This window comes from Sinocyclocheilus anshuiensis, unplaced genomic scaffold, assembly GCF_001515605.1.
Source record: "Sinocyclocheilus anshuiensis isolate Anshui unplaced genomic scaffold, SAMN03320099.WGS_v1.1 scaffold1932, whole genome shotgun sequence".
Lineage (NCBI taxonomy): Eukaryota > Metazoa > Chordata > Actinopteri > Cypriniformes > Cyprinidae > Sinocyclocheilus > Sinocyclocheilus anshuiensis.
Window position 1 is genome coordinate 66,086 of NW_015555985.1, and position 14,569 is coordinate 80,654.

The following is a 14,569-nucleotide window of genomic DNA, read 5'->3' on the forward strand; positions in this document are numbered from 1 at the left end:
GAGCAACACAGCGGTGATTCGTTTCTGAATGAATCCGCGTTTTGAACGAATCGTGTGAACCAATGATTCAAAGACCCATTCATAAAGAGAGCCGTTTACTTCATTCCTGAATGAATCAGACGTTTGAACGAATCGAGTGAAGACATTTACCGCCACCTGCTGGCAGATTTAGTTTCTTATTTAGAGTATAATTTAATTAATAATAATAATAATAATAATAAAAACATTAAAGGGATAGTTCACCTAAAAAAATTTAATTCTGTCATCATTTACTCACTCTCATGTCGTTTCAAACCTTTCTTTTGTGGAACATAAAGGAAGGTATTTTGAAGACTGTTGGTACAAAGCTGTTTTGGTTACCAATGACTTTCATTGTATGAACAAACAATACTGAGATGTTTCTCAAATTATCTTCTTTTATTTTCCATAGTTTATGTTAGGCCATTGTAGCCTTAATGTTTGTGTGTAATACATTATTTTGTTGAATCAAATAAAATATTTCTAAAGCTACAATTTGTAATGTCTACTTGATACTTTCTCATTTAACAGAAATATCTTTAAATAACCTTTTGTGTATATTTTCACAGTCAAATTTATTTTGCGATTAATTTTGATTAATTAGATTAATCAAAACATCATGTAATTAATTAGATTAACATTTTTTAATCGACTGACAGCCCTAGTTTAAATATGTTTTAAAATTAAATGTATTCCTGTGATGGCAAAGCTAAATTTCCAGCAGCCATTACTCCAGTCTTCAGTGTCACATGATCCTTTAGAAATAATTTTTGGTGCTCAAGAAACATTTTTTACAATTGTGCTGCATACTATTTAATTGTGATGCAAAAGTCCTTACTGCGTTTGGCAATGCAAGCCTGTACTGTCACTTTTGATCAATTCAATGCATCCTTGCTGAATAAAAGTACTAATTTTGTAAAAAAAAGAAAAAAAAAAAAAAACCCCGTTATAAATTGGAATGAAACAAGGGTGAGTAAACAATGACAATATTTATTTTGCCTTTTTTATTTCTGAGCCCAACACTTCTCAGAAATTAGTAATACAACCGTCAGTAAAGCTTCCAGTTCAAGAAGAAATCCAACTACAGTTCTCTGACTCAGCTAACGCCTATTCCTCATGTATGAACGGGGAAATCCCTGCTAATTAAACTGCTCTAATAACACCGGCAGCATTACTGTGCAGCAGACCAAGCAGGAGCACAAATCCGCGCTTTGGCATTGGTGAATCACTCTCGGATTCAAGTCAAGTCAAGTCAAGTCAAGTCTGCTTTATTGTCAATTCTTCCACATGTACAGCACATACACATCTCCAGCTCTGAAGGCAGCGTTCCGCATCTTCAGGAGTCCGTAGACCTCCCCTGTTAGCCACGGCTTCTGGTTGGCCCGGACAGTGATGGTCTTTGTGACTGTTACATCATCAATGCACTTGGTGATGTAGGCAGTGACAGTCTGAGTACTCCTGGATGTCTGTGGTGTTATTGTATGTGGCAGCCTGCTTAAACATATTCCAGTCAGTGGTGTTAAAACAGTCTTGAAGAGCCTCTGACGACCCTTCCGGCCACACTTGTATCAGTTTGTGAACTGGTTTGGTGACTTTAATTCGCTCATTAGCTTCATCCCTCTTGCCTTAAGCAAAGAAACCATGGTGGAGCTTTAGAGATTCTGTCAAGGAAGATGTCAGGTAAATATTTTCAGCCCCAAGGGCTGGAATCCCACAGTGACCCTTTGTTGTGATCCTACCAACACAGCAAACCAGAGGAATTACACACTCGAAACACTTCCCTTTTCGCACCTGCGGCCTCGTACTCCCGCATGCCCTCACTGTAAGTGCAACATCACATCCCTCTCCCCAGTATATCTAGAGGAACCACAGAATGATGGACGGATTGTGATTGACACAGAGCTGATAGAAGTGTTTCCCTAAGGACAGGCTAGTCATTTCTGAAGAGAGATATGAGAGGAAGGGAGCGCAGGAGAACATCCGTGATGTGAAATCTGTAATTGTGCACAGCAAGACTGTTGCCACAGATGACCGGCCATCTGCTCTGCAAAGACTGATGGAAAAGAAATTACGAAACACCATTATCTTTTATTAAAGCAGCAGCACATGAAGAACAAAAAGTAACAAATGAAGGGCTTTAACTAGTTAAAGAAACCTCAAAACTATGTCAGCCGATTTCATTTTCTCTGAAAAGAAATTGGCAGCGCTGTCAAATCGAACAATCAGCACAAGGACTGAAACCCAGACTCACACCCAGACAATCAATAACCACTTACCGCCAGTATATCCACAACACAATAAAACTTCTATATTGAGAGCAAAAAAAAAAAAAAAGAGATTCTCTTGCTAAAACTTTTGGATTTTAGTATCCAAAAATTAGAAGCTGAAACCTCACAAACAAACCAGCTTGACTGGGACACGTGGGACATTGAGTGAACTCAGCCACCTTTTTCTTTTAGCATGGATGAGTACGGCCTGAGTCTTACGCATCTACCAATGGGACGAGCAGAAAAAGTCAGGCTGAAGATCTGCCCGGTCAAGAACAAGCTGGAGGATTCAATCAATAATTCCAAGGAGTGAAAGCTCAGGTAAAGAGCACTTTGCAGGAGAAATGTATTTTCCATTACCCCCATATCGGGTGTGAAATATACTCCGCACATGCTGAATAAATATTGCATGTGATTTCACAAAGATGTCAAAAGCACAGGTACTGTGCAAAAAATAAAATAAAATGAACAATGAAAAATTATACAATTTTTTTCTAATGGTATTAATAGTAATACCTAAATTTTGCACCCATGGCTTCTTTCAAATACTCATGCGTGCTTGCACACATATCTCTGCATAAAATTTCACTGGTTTTGGAATCATACTGAGGGTTAGGGATTTAAACATACATCACTAAGAAAATGTAAAAGAAAACACTCTTTTTTCGAACATACCCCTAACCACATCCCTAAGTACTACACTTACAATACAAATGTGACCCGTGCTGGCAAAATGAGTCGGAACGCGCACGGGCTAATTACGAGCTACAGGCAAAACAAGTGAAAAATGTCAAATTTGGCTGAATTTGAGGTTTTCACAAAAATGAGTTCATTAAGCCCTCGTCTAGCAATCCCAATGCTCCAAATAATAATTTTAGATGTTTAATTACCTTTATTTGTACGTTTTCCGAGAGGAGTACCTTTTCTCTGCTAGCTTCTCACGCTGACTGTCATCCGAAGCGTGCGATCTCAATAAATATACATGTATACACTGAATTACAGTATTTAAGTATTCACGCAAACATAATCTGTTATGTCTTAAGTGAACGTTTGGGGAACTGTTGGGGAAAAAACATCTGATGTGTAACATTATATTAGATCCGTGCATTACAGTAGGTCTTAATACTAGGCCATCTGCCTCATTAAAAGAAAAGAGGGAATCACTCGCTGCTCTTGATTGAACTGCTTTTGTAGTTTTAATAATCAATTTATTTGTAATGAACAGACTAAAGCGATTTTTACATTTGATTATTTGTTTTTCTTACTTGAATGCTTTTGTCTAGATGTAAAAGGAAAAAAGGTAATGTATTATTTGTTTCTACTGTTCTACCGTTTCTACTGTTTTTTTTTTTTTGCATCTGTTCTTATTTATAATAACAAAGATAAAATAAAAAAATAGCTATATTGTAATTATTAATATAGTATTTATAATTAAGAGAAGAACTGGAGGAAACGATGTTTTCTGGAACCTTCAGAAAACTTTAACTCGATTTTTCTCAAAATTGTCTTTGCTGACTCTATCGACATCAAACGGGTGTAGCTCAGTCATTTTTCGTCCGATTCCAACAAAGCATACATCATTCTGAAGGTCTTTTAATGGAGAATGTGAACATAAAATAACTAATTTTTGAAAATGTGCTCATTGTGACTCATTTTGCCAGCACAGGTCACAAATACAAAATACATAAGTTTGGGATCAGTATGATTTTTTTTTACTTTTGAAATAAATGTTTCACTGTTCCCACAAGAATATTCAAGGGATAGTTCATCCAAAAATGAATATTTTGTCAGCATCTACACACCCTCATTTTGTACCTGTACGAGTTTCTTTCTCCTGTTGAACACACAAGAAGATAATTACAATAAATAGGTGCAATATGAAAATGGGTAATATAATAGAAACTTGAGGACACTACAATGTCCCAGCAAACACACAGCAATGTCCAAATACAACCTCCAGTTTCTTCTGACTTAATATTGTTCTGATTAAAAAAAAAAAAAAAAAGACTTAAATTTCTTCATCTAGAGATAATCTGAGGCAATTATCCTAAATGAAAACAGACAACAGAGGAAAGCTAGTTATAAATACTAGAAGACACACCAAATAAACAAAATGCTGAACGGGCATCCATATCCCTCTCTGCTCTTAATGCATTCTTGCTCAGTAACAAACACAATGGCAGCAGAAGCTCTTTGTGAAATGAATAATTATTCGATTAGTGTCTCATGCAGCTGAATTATCTATCTGCTAACCGAATGTAGTTGTGATTCAGTCTGATGCACTCAATCCATACGTTCATACTCCATGTGGCTGAGGCTGGCGGAGGCAGAAATGTGGCTGAATAATGAACTGGCCATCTGTGAAGTCCCATGATTCATTCTGCACTTCTGATGTGTTTATTGCTCACAAGAGTAATAATCACGCCATCAACTCCACTGCCTGACAGCGGCTGCTCAGCATCAATTGTCATTGCCGTTGCTAATTTTCACTCGAACCTTGATGAAAGTGTGCACTATGAAACATTTTACAATCCTCTTCTGAAAAGGAAATTATGAGACTGGCTGTTATGTTTTCAGTACCTTCTGCCCTCAACATTTCAATGTAAACAACACAGCAAGTTAAACCATCTATATTTTTAGACACCAATGTCCGGCCTCCTCTTTTCTGAGGGTGAAGTATGAAATGATCCCTTTAAACTGAAGGCTGAATAAGAGTGAATCATCTCAGCTTCATGGACCTCAGAGCAGACAGAATAATGTGACGTGAATGAAAATGAGGCTCCCAAGTTTTCATAACCCATGTTTCTCTCTTTTTTTTCTCTTTTCGCTAGAAGTTGTGGCCTGACCTACTGTTGAACTACGGTTTAAAAGTTTGGGGTCAGTAAGATTTAATTTTTTTAATTATTAATTTTATTCAGCAATAAATTGAACAAAAGTGACTTTAAAGACTTTTAAAATGCTACTAAAAAAATATTTCAAATAAATGTTGTTCTTTTGAATTTTCTATTCATCAAAGAAATGTATCATGCTGTCTAGAAAAAAAAAAATGAAGTAGCACAACTATTTTCAACATTGATGATGATGATAATAATAATAATTTCTTGATCACCAAATCAGCATATTAGAATGATATCTGAAGGATCATGCGACACTGAAGACTGGCGTAATGATGCTGAAATTTCAGCTTTGTCGTCACAGGAATAAATTACATTTAAAATATATTAAAATAGAATACGGTTTCATTTAAAATTATAATAATATTTCACAATATTACAGTTTTTACTGCATTTTGTATCAAATAAATGCTGCCTTGGTGAGCGGAAGAGACTTTTGAAACATTTAAAAAAAGAATCTTGCCAACCCCAAAATTTTGAGCGATAGTGTTTGTTAGATGCTTTTTAACAACATTTCTGCAAACAGAAAACACGGTACATGTATGTTAAATGAAGCTGAGGGTACTATATACCCTTACTGGGAACTGAAAGTATACAACCAACAAATTGGTCAAACAGTTAAACACACAAGGCACAAAAGACATGTAGAACCTTGGGAATGATGGGAGTTCCAATTCCACATAAGTTCAGTGTAGGTCTTCAGCTCTGTAAAGCTCGTCAACATCTTGTGTGGAAACTGGAAACCAAACATATGGTGGACTTCTTGCAGACTATAAACAAGCTCCACCCTAACAAAGACACCTGCCAATCAGTAGCAGCTGTACGGAATTTAAAGCTACATTCCACCTTTTTATAGTTATCTTTAAAACATGTGAAAGCGAATGACCTCATCCAGAGGGATTTTCCTAAAATAGAAAAGTTCCTCATCTTATTAATGACAACAAACACTAACCCTAAATGTTCAGCCTGGAATTGCAGCTATGAATGTTACGCAAATTCGGTGTTATTTTATAGGGCTCCCTCACTTTTTGACTAATAAATTTCAATGAAAATGAATTAATAAATGAAAACAGATAAGGGAATAAATAAATTCAATAAATAAAAACCAGTCAAATTCAGACTGAATCACTAATTAATTATTCAGATTAATCAAAAACTAGAAAAAAATATATATAATTCATACATTTCCAGCTCTGATTACCCCCATGACTTTTGCAGGCCTGAAAAACCATTTTAAAATTACCGTATATTTTCAGGTTTTCCATGACTGTGGGAACTCTGCAATTTAAGAGCAAAGCCAGATCACTGGGCAGAAACAGCCATCACTAAAGACTCAAGGATGGTTTATTCTGGTGCGACAACTCGGGAGGGACAAAACGCAGTGGGTTCCAAGGACGTGGACCCATATGTGTGAAAGAAACACAGCGCATGCCATGATGTTAAAACAAGCTCTAAACAAGGGACTGCATTCATTGTGTCTCATTAAAAGGAACAACCTTTAAAGATACACGTGCCACAGTACATCAACCATACAACTAAAAAGAAATCAGGCTGACACATCAAATCAGGCAAAAATGTATTCGTTTTATGTTACGTTATATGTTAATGTCATTGAGACGCACGCCTATTAAAAGGGTAGACTTATTGGTGAACGAAACCCCAGCCAAACTTTCAGATTCCCAGTTTCAGATGTCTAGTTCCAATAATAACTTATTTATCAAATAGTGATGTTAAGGAAACCAGAGTAGTGGACGTGTTTCCTCATGCTGCAGACACTGGGGGTTTGAGGCAGGCTCAGGTGTGTGCGTGTGTGTGTGTGTATCCGATGACGCAGATGGCTGTGGTAGGTCTGGACATGAGCCATGTTCTGCCAATTCTGGCTTCAGAGACAGATCTGAGTACATCCCGCTGCTAACAAACTGGCAAACACGAGCACTTCCTAGCAATGATGTAATCATTTACACAAGTACTTATTTCTTGATTTAAATCATGTGTAAGCTGCATTATCAGCTCAGCAAAAAGGTCTTATCAATTTTCTTAATGTTTCTAAACAATGTACAGAAAATAAAAAGAAAAAAACTGATCATAAGAATTTTAACAATATTCTAAATATATGTATATATACATTAATAGGACAGTAGCCAAACAGGGATTATATAGTATAAATAGAAGTATGAACATTAATTTGTAAATATATATTTATAAAATAAAATAAAAAGTCCTATTTGCCAACATTATTTAATCCATTAACTAACATTGAATAAAACATTTGTTACAGTATTTATTATTTATATTTATTAATGTTAGTTAATAAAAAATACAACAGCCATGAAATAATATTAACAGATAGGCCTTTTGATTTTAATAATGTTAGTAAATGTAAAAACACATTAAGCATTTAGGACTCACAGTAAATTGAAAATATGTTTTGAAAATAAATAAATAAATAATTACATATATTAGGCATTTAAGACTTTTTCCTGGTTTCTTTATACACAAAAGCAAAATCAAACAAATTGACAAGACTATTTTTAGCAGAGTGTTGGATGTGCAGCCTATAAGTGAACAAGATATATATTTTATTATAGATGTTGTTTTATATATAATGGTGTAAATGTGATTATAAATATATATACAAATAATTATAATTATATAAATTATTTAATTTACGATTTAATTTGGTGGGGTGGGGGGAGGGGGTCTGAGAGAAAAATAAAGTAAATTTGGCATTTTTGATGTGGACTTAAAATATTGGCAAGGGAAGTGCAAAACTGAACTACTGGCAACAACAGAAAAAAAATCTTATTGCAAAGACATGGAAGATTTATTTGGAGGTGACAGTGGGCTGTAGTGATGTCACCCACAGCACAGCTGACATATGTTTGTATGTTGGAGAGTGAGTAGATGCCTCTCCCCATCCTGACCTGCTCCCGCTCCTGAGCCTGTGCAGAGTACTGGAGCGATGCAATAAAGAAGGCATTTGTAGGATGCTACCCCTGTTACACAATCTCCCTCAGGCCTGCAAACACAATGTTTCCATCTTGTGCACCTCACTGGCTCTTTTCTCAAATGGCCAAAAGCAGCAGATGTGGTGGTGAGGGTGAGGGTGACTCTATTCTATTTCGGGACATTTTTACAATCCCATCTTATTTGATACAGTTTGTCTAAGCAGAAGTCATTACAAAATGCGGAAAAAACATGATCCCTGCCATGCATTTTTGTTGACATTACATATACAGTGGGTACGGAAAGTATTCAGACCCCCTTAAATTTTTAGGGACAACATACAGATTTATCTGTACGGCACAAGCTAAACAAGACAGTCCATATTTGGAATAAGAAGGCAGAGTGGACCCAAGGGATTGAATCCAGTTATCATCCACATCTCTCTTAAAAGGTAAAATGGACTGATTAACAGGCTGAGAGCCAAAAAACCCAGGATGAGCAATATAACTAAAAACCACACATCTATCTCAATATTTATATCAGCTATTCAATGACATCTGATATATGTGACCCTGGAGCACAAAACCAGTCTTAAGTCGCGGGGGTATGTTTGTAGCAATAGCCAAAAATACATTGTATTGGTCAAAATTATTGATTTTTTTTTTATACCAAAAAATCATTAGAATATTAAGTAAAGATCATGTTCCATGAAGATATTTTGTACATTTCCTACCATAAATATATAAAAACTTCATTTTTGATTAGTAATATGCATTGCTATGGACTTCATTTGGACAACTTTAAAGGCGATTTTCTCAAAATTTTGATTTTTTTGCACCCTCAGATTCCAGATTTTCAAAAAGTTGTATCTCGGCCAAATATTGTCCGATCCTAATAAACCATACATCAATGGAAAGCTTATTTATTCAGCTTTCAGATGTATAATTCGAAAAATTGACACTTAAGGCTGGTTTTGTGGTCCAGGGTCACATACAGCTTAATATTTATGTATTTGTTCTGAAATGGCTCAAATTGATTTTTTTTATTATTAAAATAAAATAAAATAAAAAAAGAATAAAAATACAATAAAAAGTTACTACATTTTCACTAAAGCTAAACACAACGAAAACTAATAATTACAAATAAAAATATGAATATATTTTTATTACTAAAAAATGTCCATATTTTCAACATATTTCATATATATAATTTTTGCTTTGCTTAGCTTTATTAGCTTTTTGCTATGCTTTGTTTTATTTTCCTTGTTTATTTACTATTATTGTTGATGCGTTTTTTAACTTAAGCACTACTTCTTAGAATACCGTATCATGCGTGTGACACTGCAACACTCGAACACATCCATCTATTTTGTTTATATAGAAAAACAATGGGAAAGTAGCCGCAAATGGAATGGGAAAACGAGTTCGTGAACAGCCTCTTATTCAGTTAAAAATATGCTTAATTCACTCACATGTAGCATTTTTCTTGTTTCAAATGTTTAAAATACAAACTAAATACTATTATTATTGTTATTATATCTGCTTATGTTATCAACACTCATAGTGAAGAGAAAAGGGATTGTTAAATTAATCTAAAAGTCTATAAATGCTCTTTATAGTTTACATTGTTGGGAAAAATGGCTAAAGATAGTGTAAATATTCAACATATCACCCAGCCCTAGTCCAGCGATATAATGGCAGATTTGCAAAGCACAGCTCAGGTGCTGACAAATACAGGAATTTCCATCAAACTGATGAGCTGCTGGCACTGAATTTGTGTTTCATAAAACAGCAGGGTGACAATCACAAACAGGCCATTTCTGGAGAAAGACATTTGATCAGTTAAACAGGAGGGAACGCCCAGTTGCCATTAGCCAAAACAGCCATTTTTCCCCACTGTGAAACTGCAAAACAAGGATATTAAGATGACAAATGCTTCCCAAGTGACCACAATGGCACAAATTACCTCTGAGACTGTAAACAAATATTTAGATGAAGTTAAAAGCTTCCGATAAACAGCTGTGTGCAGAGACACGGAAAGCAACACAGATATGCAGGATTTTAGAGAGAACAGCAGCGTTTATTTACGTACCGTCTGGCTCTCAGGGAAATCCATTTTTACCAACTTGTGGGCGCATTCTTCGAAGTCCAAGCTGTGAAAATAAAACATGAAAACGTCACCTTCTGCATCTCATGTGCTAATGAAATATAACACATTGAGTTTAACCAGATCCCATGATATGCATATCATTTTAATATATTACATGCAACTGCAGCACATAATAAATCAAATGTAATATGTATTAAATATGAACCAGACTGCATTCAAATTAAGCAAAACTATCACAGCACCAAAGGGCGTCATCTGTTGAAGGTTAACAAGGGGAACACCATGATCAGAATAATAATACAATCCTAATTCCCAAAAGATATTACAAAATATGTCTGCAATAAGGAGAAATGAGGCTTTCTATCTTAAGCAATCTAAGGTTTCAGGTAAGAACAAGATTCTCTCGCATCAAAGCTTCTTTTGGGCCAATGTTTACGGTGCTGTAGAAGCATGGATAAAGATAATATATTATAGCTGAGCTGCGAATTTGCAGTCTGAATGTGAAAATAGACAATAAATAGAAAACATCTTTCTACAGTGTTCAGCAGGGTAAAGTGATTCACACAAATTACTCTTATGATAATTTCTGTATAATGAATCAGTCAAGATAACTAGAAATGGGTCTCTAATAAAAAAAAAATGAAATAAAAAAAACAAAAACAAAATAAAAGGTCTGATGTATGAATCAGTCAACCTGAATCAAGAAATAGGTTTTCAAAATAATAAAATAAAAAAATAAACAAAATTATATAAAAAAGGTTTGATGTATGAATCAGTCATATGACTCAAGAAACAGGTCTCTAAAATAAAAAGAAATATAAAATAAAACGCTTAGGTAAAGACTTGTAAATAAAATACAAGCAAAAGACTCATTATAATTTCCTTATAATGAATCAAGTCAACTCAAGAAACTGATTTCTAACAAATAAATTAAATTAAATTAAATTAAATTAAAATTAAAAACAAAATCAAATCAAATAAAAACAAAATAATATAAAGGAAAAAGTCTGATGTATGGATCAGTCAAGGAACAGCCTCAGGTCTCCAAAAAAGGGAAAAAAAGAGAGAAAAAGACAAAGTAAAAACAAAAAATAAATAAAAGTAAAGGTTTGATGTATGAATTAGTCAAAATAATCAAGAAAGAGGTCTCCAAAATGAAATTAAAATAATTAGAAATTTCATTTATTTGCTATACCAATTATGTTTAACTCAACACTGGCATTTAAATTAAACAGGGTGTGGTTAGTCAAGTCTTTCTACTCTTTGCCAGTGCAAAGCAAACTAAAGCAACGGTCATTAGTCTCACATCTCTTTCAGACATTTCTGCCAGAATTCTGCATCTATCAGTTAGTTTCACAATCTGCTGACAAACACAGTCATGTGACGCCCGCAGATACTAATATCTCCTGCACACAGACCAACACAGCATGAGAAACAAACTAGCCTAAATGCTTTAGTTTACAGAGTGGAAAAGTGGTCTAAAAGTCTGACCAAACTAGAATCTCTATGAGTATTTCTGTTCTAAATAAAGTTCACTCTGCTCTACTTCTTAAATGTTTGAATGCTGTGCCATGACCACTTCAAAGGGCAGGGTCAGCCAAAAAGAGAGGGACGTGATGGCCAGACTTGACACTACAGGTCCCATGGTGCACAGTTAGCCACCAGGACAACTCCATATAACTGTCAGTCAACCCAGTCCCTATCCACATCGACACAGTGCAGTACACAGCCAGTACAGCACTATATACTGAGCACCACAGAATCAAACTACACAATCATAACCATCACCCTCATGTCGTTTCAAAATGGTATGACTTTCTTCTGTGGAACATAAAAGGACATTTTGAGAAAAAACAAAAAACACCCCCATTTACTATTTTAATAAATGTTCCTGATCATACAAGTTTGTTCAAAACTTTGAGGTCAGTAAGATTTTTATTCAAAAGTATAAAGTTTTCATCAAAACATTTATTAAATTGATCAAAAACAACAGTAAAGATATTTGTAATGTTACATAAGATTTCTATTTTAAAATAAATGCTGTGCTTTTGAACTTTATATTCATCAAAGAATCCAGAAAAAAGTAAAGCTGCTTCCAAAAAACAAACAAACAAACAAAAAAACATTGATAATAATAAAAAATGTTTCTTCAGTAGCAAATCAGCATATTAGAATGATTTCTGAAGGATCATGTGACACTGAAGACTGGAGTAATGATGCTGAAAATAAATTGCATTTTAACATGTATTCAAATGTAAAAGTTATTTTAAATTGCAATAATATTTCACAATATTACAGTTTTTTTTGTATTTTTAATCAAATAAATGGTGAGTATAAGACACTTCGGTAACACTTTACTTGAAGGGGTGTGCATAAGACTGACATGACGACACTTCTTTCTAAAACATTAAAACAATCTTACTGCCCCAACATTTTTGAACAGTAGTGTATGACAATGTCAAAATGCCCAAACTTACAGACACTGTTTTCCACTCTCTTCCAATCATTTCCTTTCTTCTATATATATAAAAAGAAAAAAAACCTCACAATGGGAATCACAGGGTTGTACCACAAAACCAATGCACTTGATTTCAACAGAAAAATAGCAGGGGCTAATCTAATTTCCTACTGGGTCATACTTTTTCCTGTCCATACACGAGCCTCGCCTCGCCTCGCCTCCAGGTGGGGGATTTGTGGGCCAAATCAGTTTCATCCCGTCCTCAAAGGCAGTCTATAGAAAGGCAGAGTAATAACCTTTGTAGTGCCTCTCTCTTTTAGCTCTGCCCTCTTTCTGCACTCAGGACAGTTAACAGAGGGACAGCAGCACCAGGCGACCCCTCGTTGAGCTGCAGTAGAGCGCTGCGAGAGACCAGGTTTGTTTTAAGAGGCGAATCCAGCTGCCAGCAGGCAGGTTTAAAGACTTTAAGGAAGCTATTCGACTCCCAGCTGGTGAAATATTTAAAAGCTTGTTACACAGCAGTTGAATGTATGAATGAAGCCTCATTGGAAGCTGCATGTCATGTTAGATGTGTTACCGTATAGCTGTGATCACATACAGAGTACATGCACTTAAAGAAAAACAGGTTAAATAAAGTTAGTATGCATGCAAAGCCTGCTTTTGGCTGCACTAAGTTCCTGATACAGAATCAGCCTCTGCTGCATCTTTAACGTGCGAGTGCTCGGCAGCCCCTGAGGCGCTGAGAGGTTTAGTGCTTTCAAACATTTTCCGCAATAGAGGCCTTTTTAAAGCTTCAGGTCAATAGAAGTGGAAAAGGAAAGCTGTGAGGATGCCTGTGAGTCCACACACACACAGAGCGGAGTGTGACCTGGTGCCTGCTAGGGATGCATGAATATTTATGCTAGATTCACAGTGATTTTGCAGGTGATAAATTAAACCACATTGTGATTATTTTGAAGCACTTTTTATTAAACCATTAAGTTTCCTTAACACAGTGTCTACACCGGACGTGAGCAGCGCAACGCAACACAAAAAGACAATAGAACCCATTATAATCAGTGATGCTGTCTACACTGGATGCGGCACGATGCAACACGACAAATCCCAGACAGTAAAATTATGCTTTATTCTATTTATGACGTGCTGACACAAAGCTCAAATAATTTGCTACGGTCGCTTTGTCGTGTCCAGTGTAGACAGACTTTAGCTGTTGCGGCACGGCACGACACGACAACTGCTGCGTCCGGTGTAAACACGGTGTTAAGCTGCGGTCACACTAGACTTTTTGTTCCATTGACTTCCATTCATATGCATGCCAATGCGTTAGACCGGAAACGCAAGCCCGTGCGAAGATAACATGGAGGAATCGCTCATTTTAGCAGTGTCGCAACATCCTGTTTTATACAACACAACCTTAAAAGATTACAAAAATCACATAAAAAGAGAAGCGGCTTGGTTTGCGGTGGCAAGGGAAACAGGAGGAGATGGTACATTTGAACAGTGAAACGTGTAATTTTATGTGATGTTTTTATTGCATGAGATTTGTATGTGTGTGTACTTGATTAACTATACTTGTAACTGATTGTAATCGCTTAAATACGTAGAAAAGAATTAGTTGAGACTAGTGAGTTGTGTGTACTGTGAAAACCTTGGTGTGTGATGTCATATCCTGCTCCCGCCCCTTTTTGCAGCACCGTCCGAACTAATTTCGCATGCTCAAAGTCTAGTGTGACCGCGGCTTTAGGCTCATTAGGCAATTTTACAAATGTTCCCGGTCTCAAGACTCATCATTATGAGAGTGTGAAGTCAGATGTTGCAATAGCACCTCTTGATTTAAACTTCAGCAGCTAAAATGGCACTCATAGGTAACATTTATA

The 14,569-nt window shown here is 35.6% G+C and overlaps 1 protein-coding gene across 1 annotated transcript in view; it reads right to left on the bottom strand.

Annotated features, from left to right (window-relative positions):
• The window catches only part of LOC107676081 (pre-mRNA-splicing factor CWC22 homolog), a 55,227-nt gene that overhangs the window by 11,327 nt on the left and 29,331 nt on the right, over positions 1 to 14,569 (bottom strand). The window contains exon 15 of the mRNA XM_016470603.1: positions 10,217 to 10,277. Coding sequence (XP_016326089.1) covers positions 10,217 to 10,277 — 61 coding nt within the window. The remainder of the gene's footprint in view (positions 1 to 10,216; positions 10,278 to 14,569) is intronic.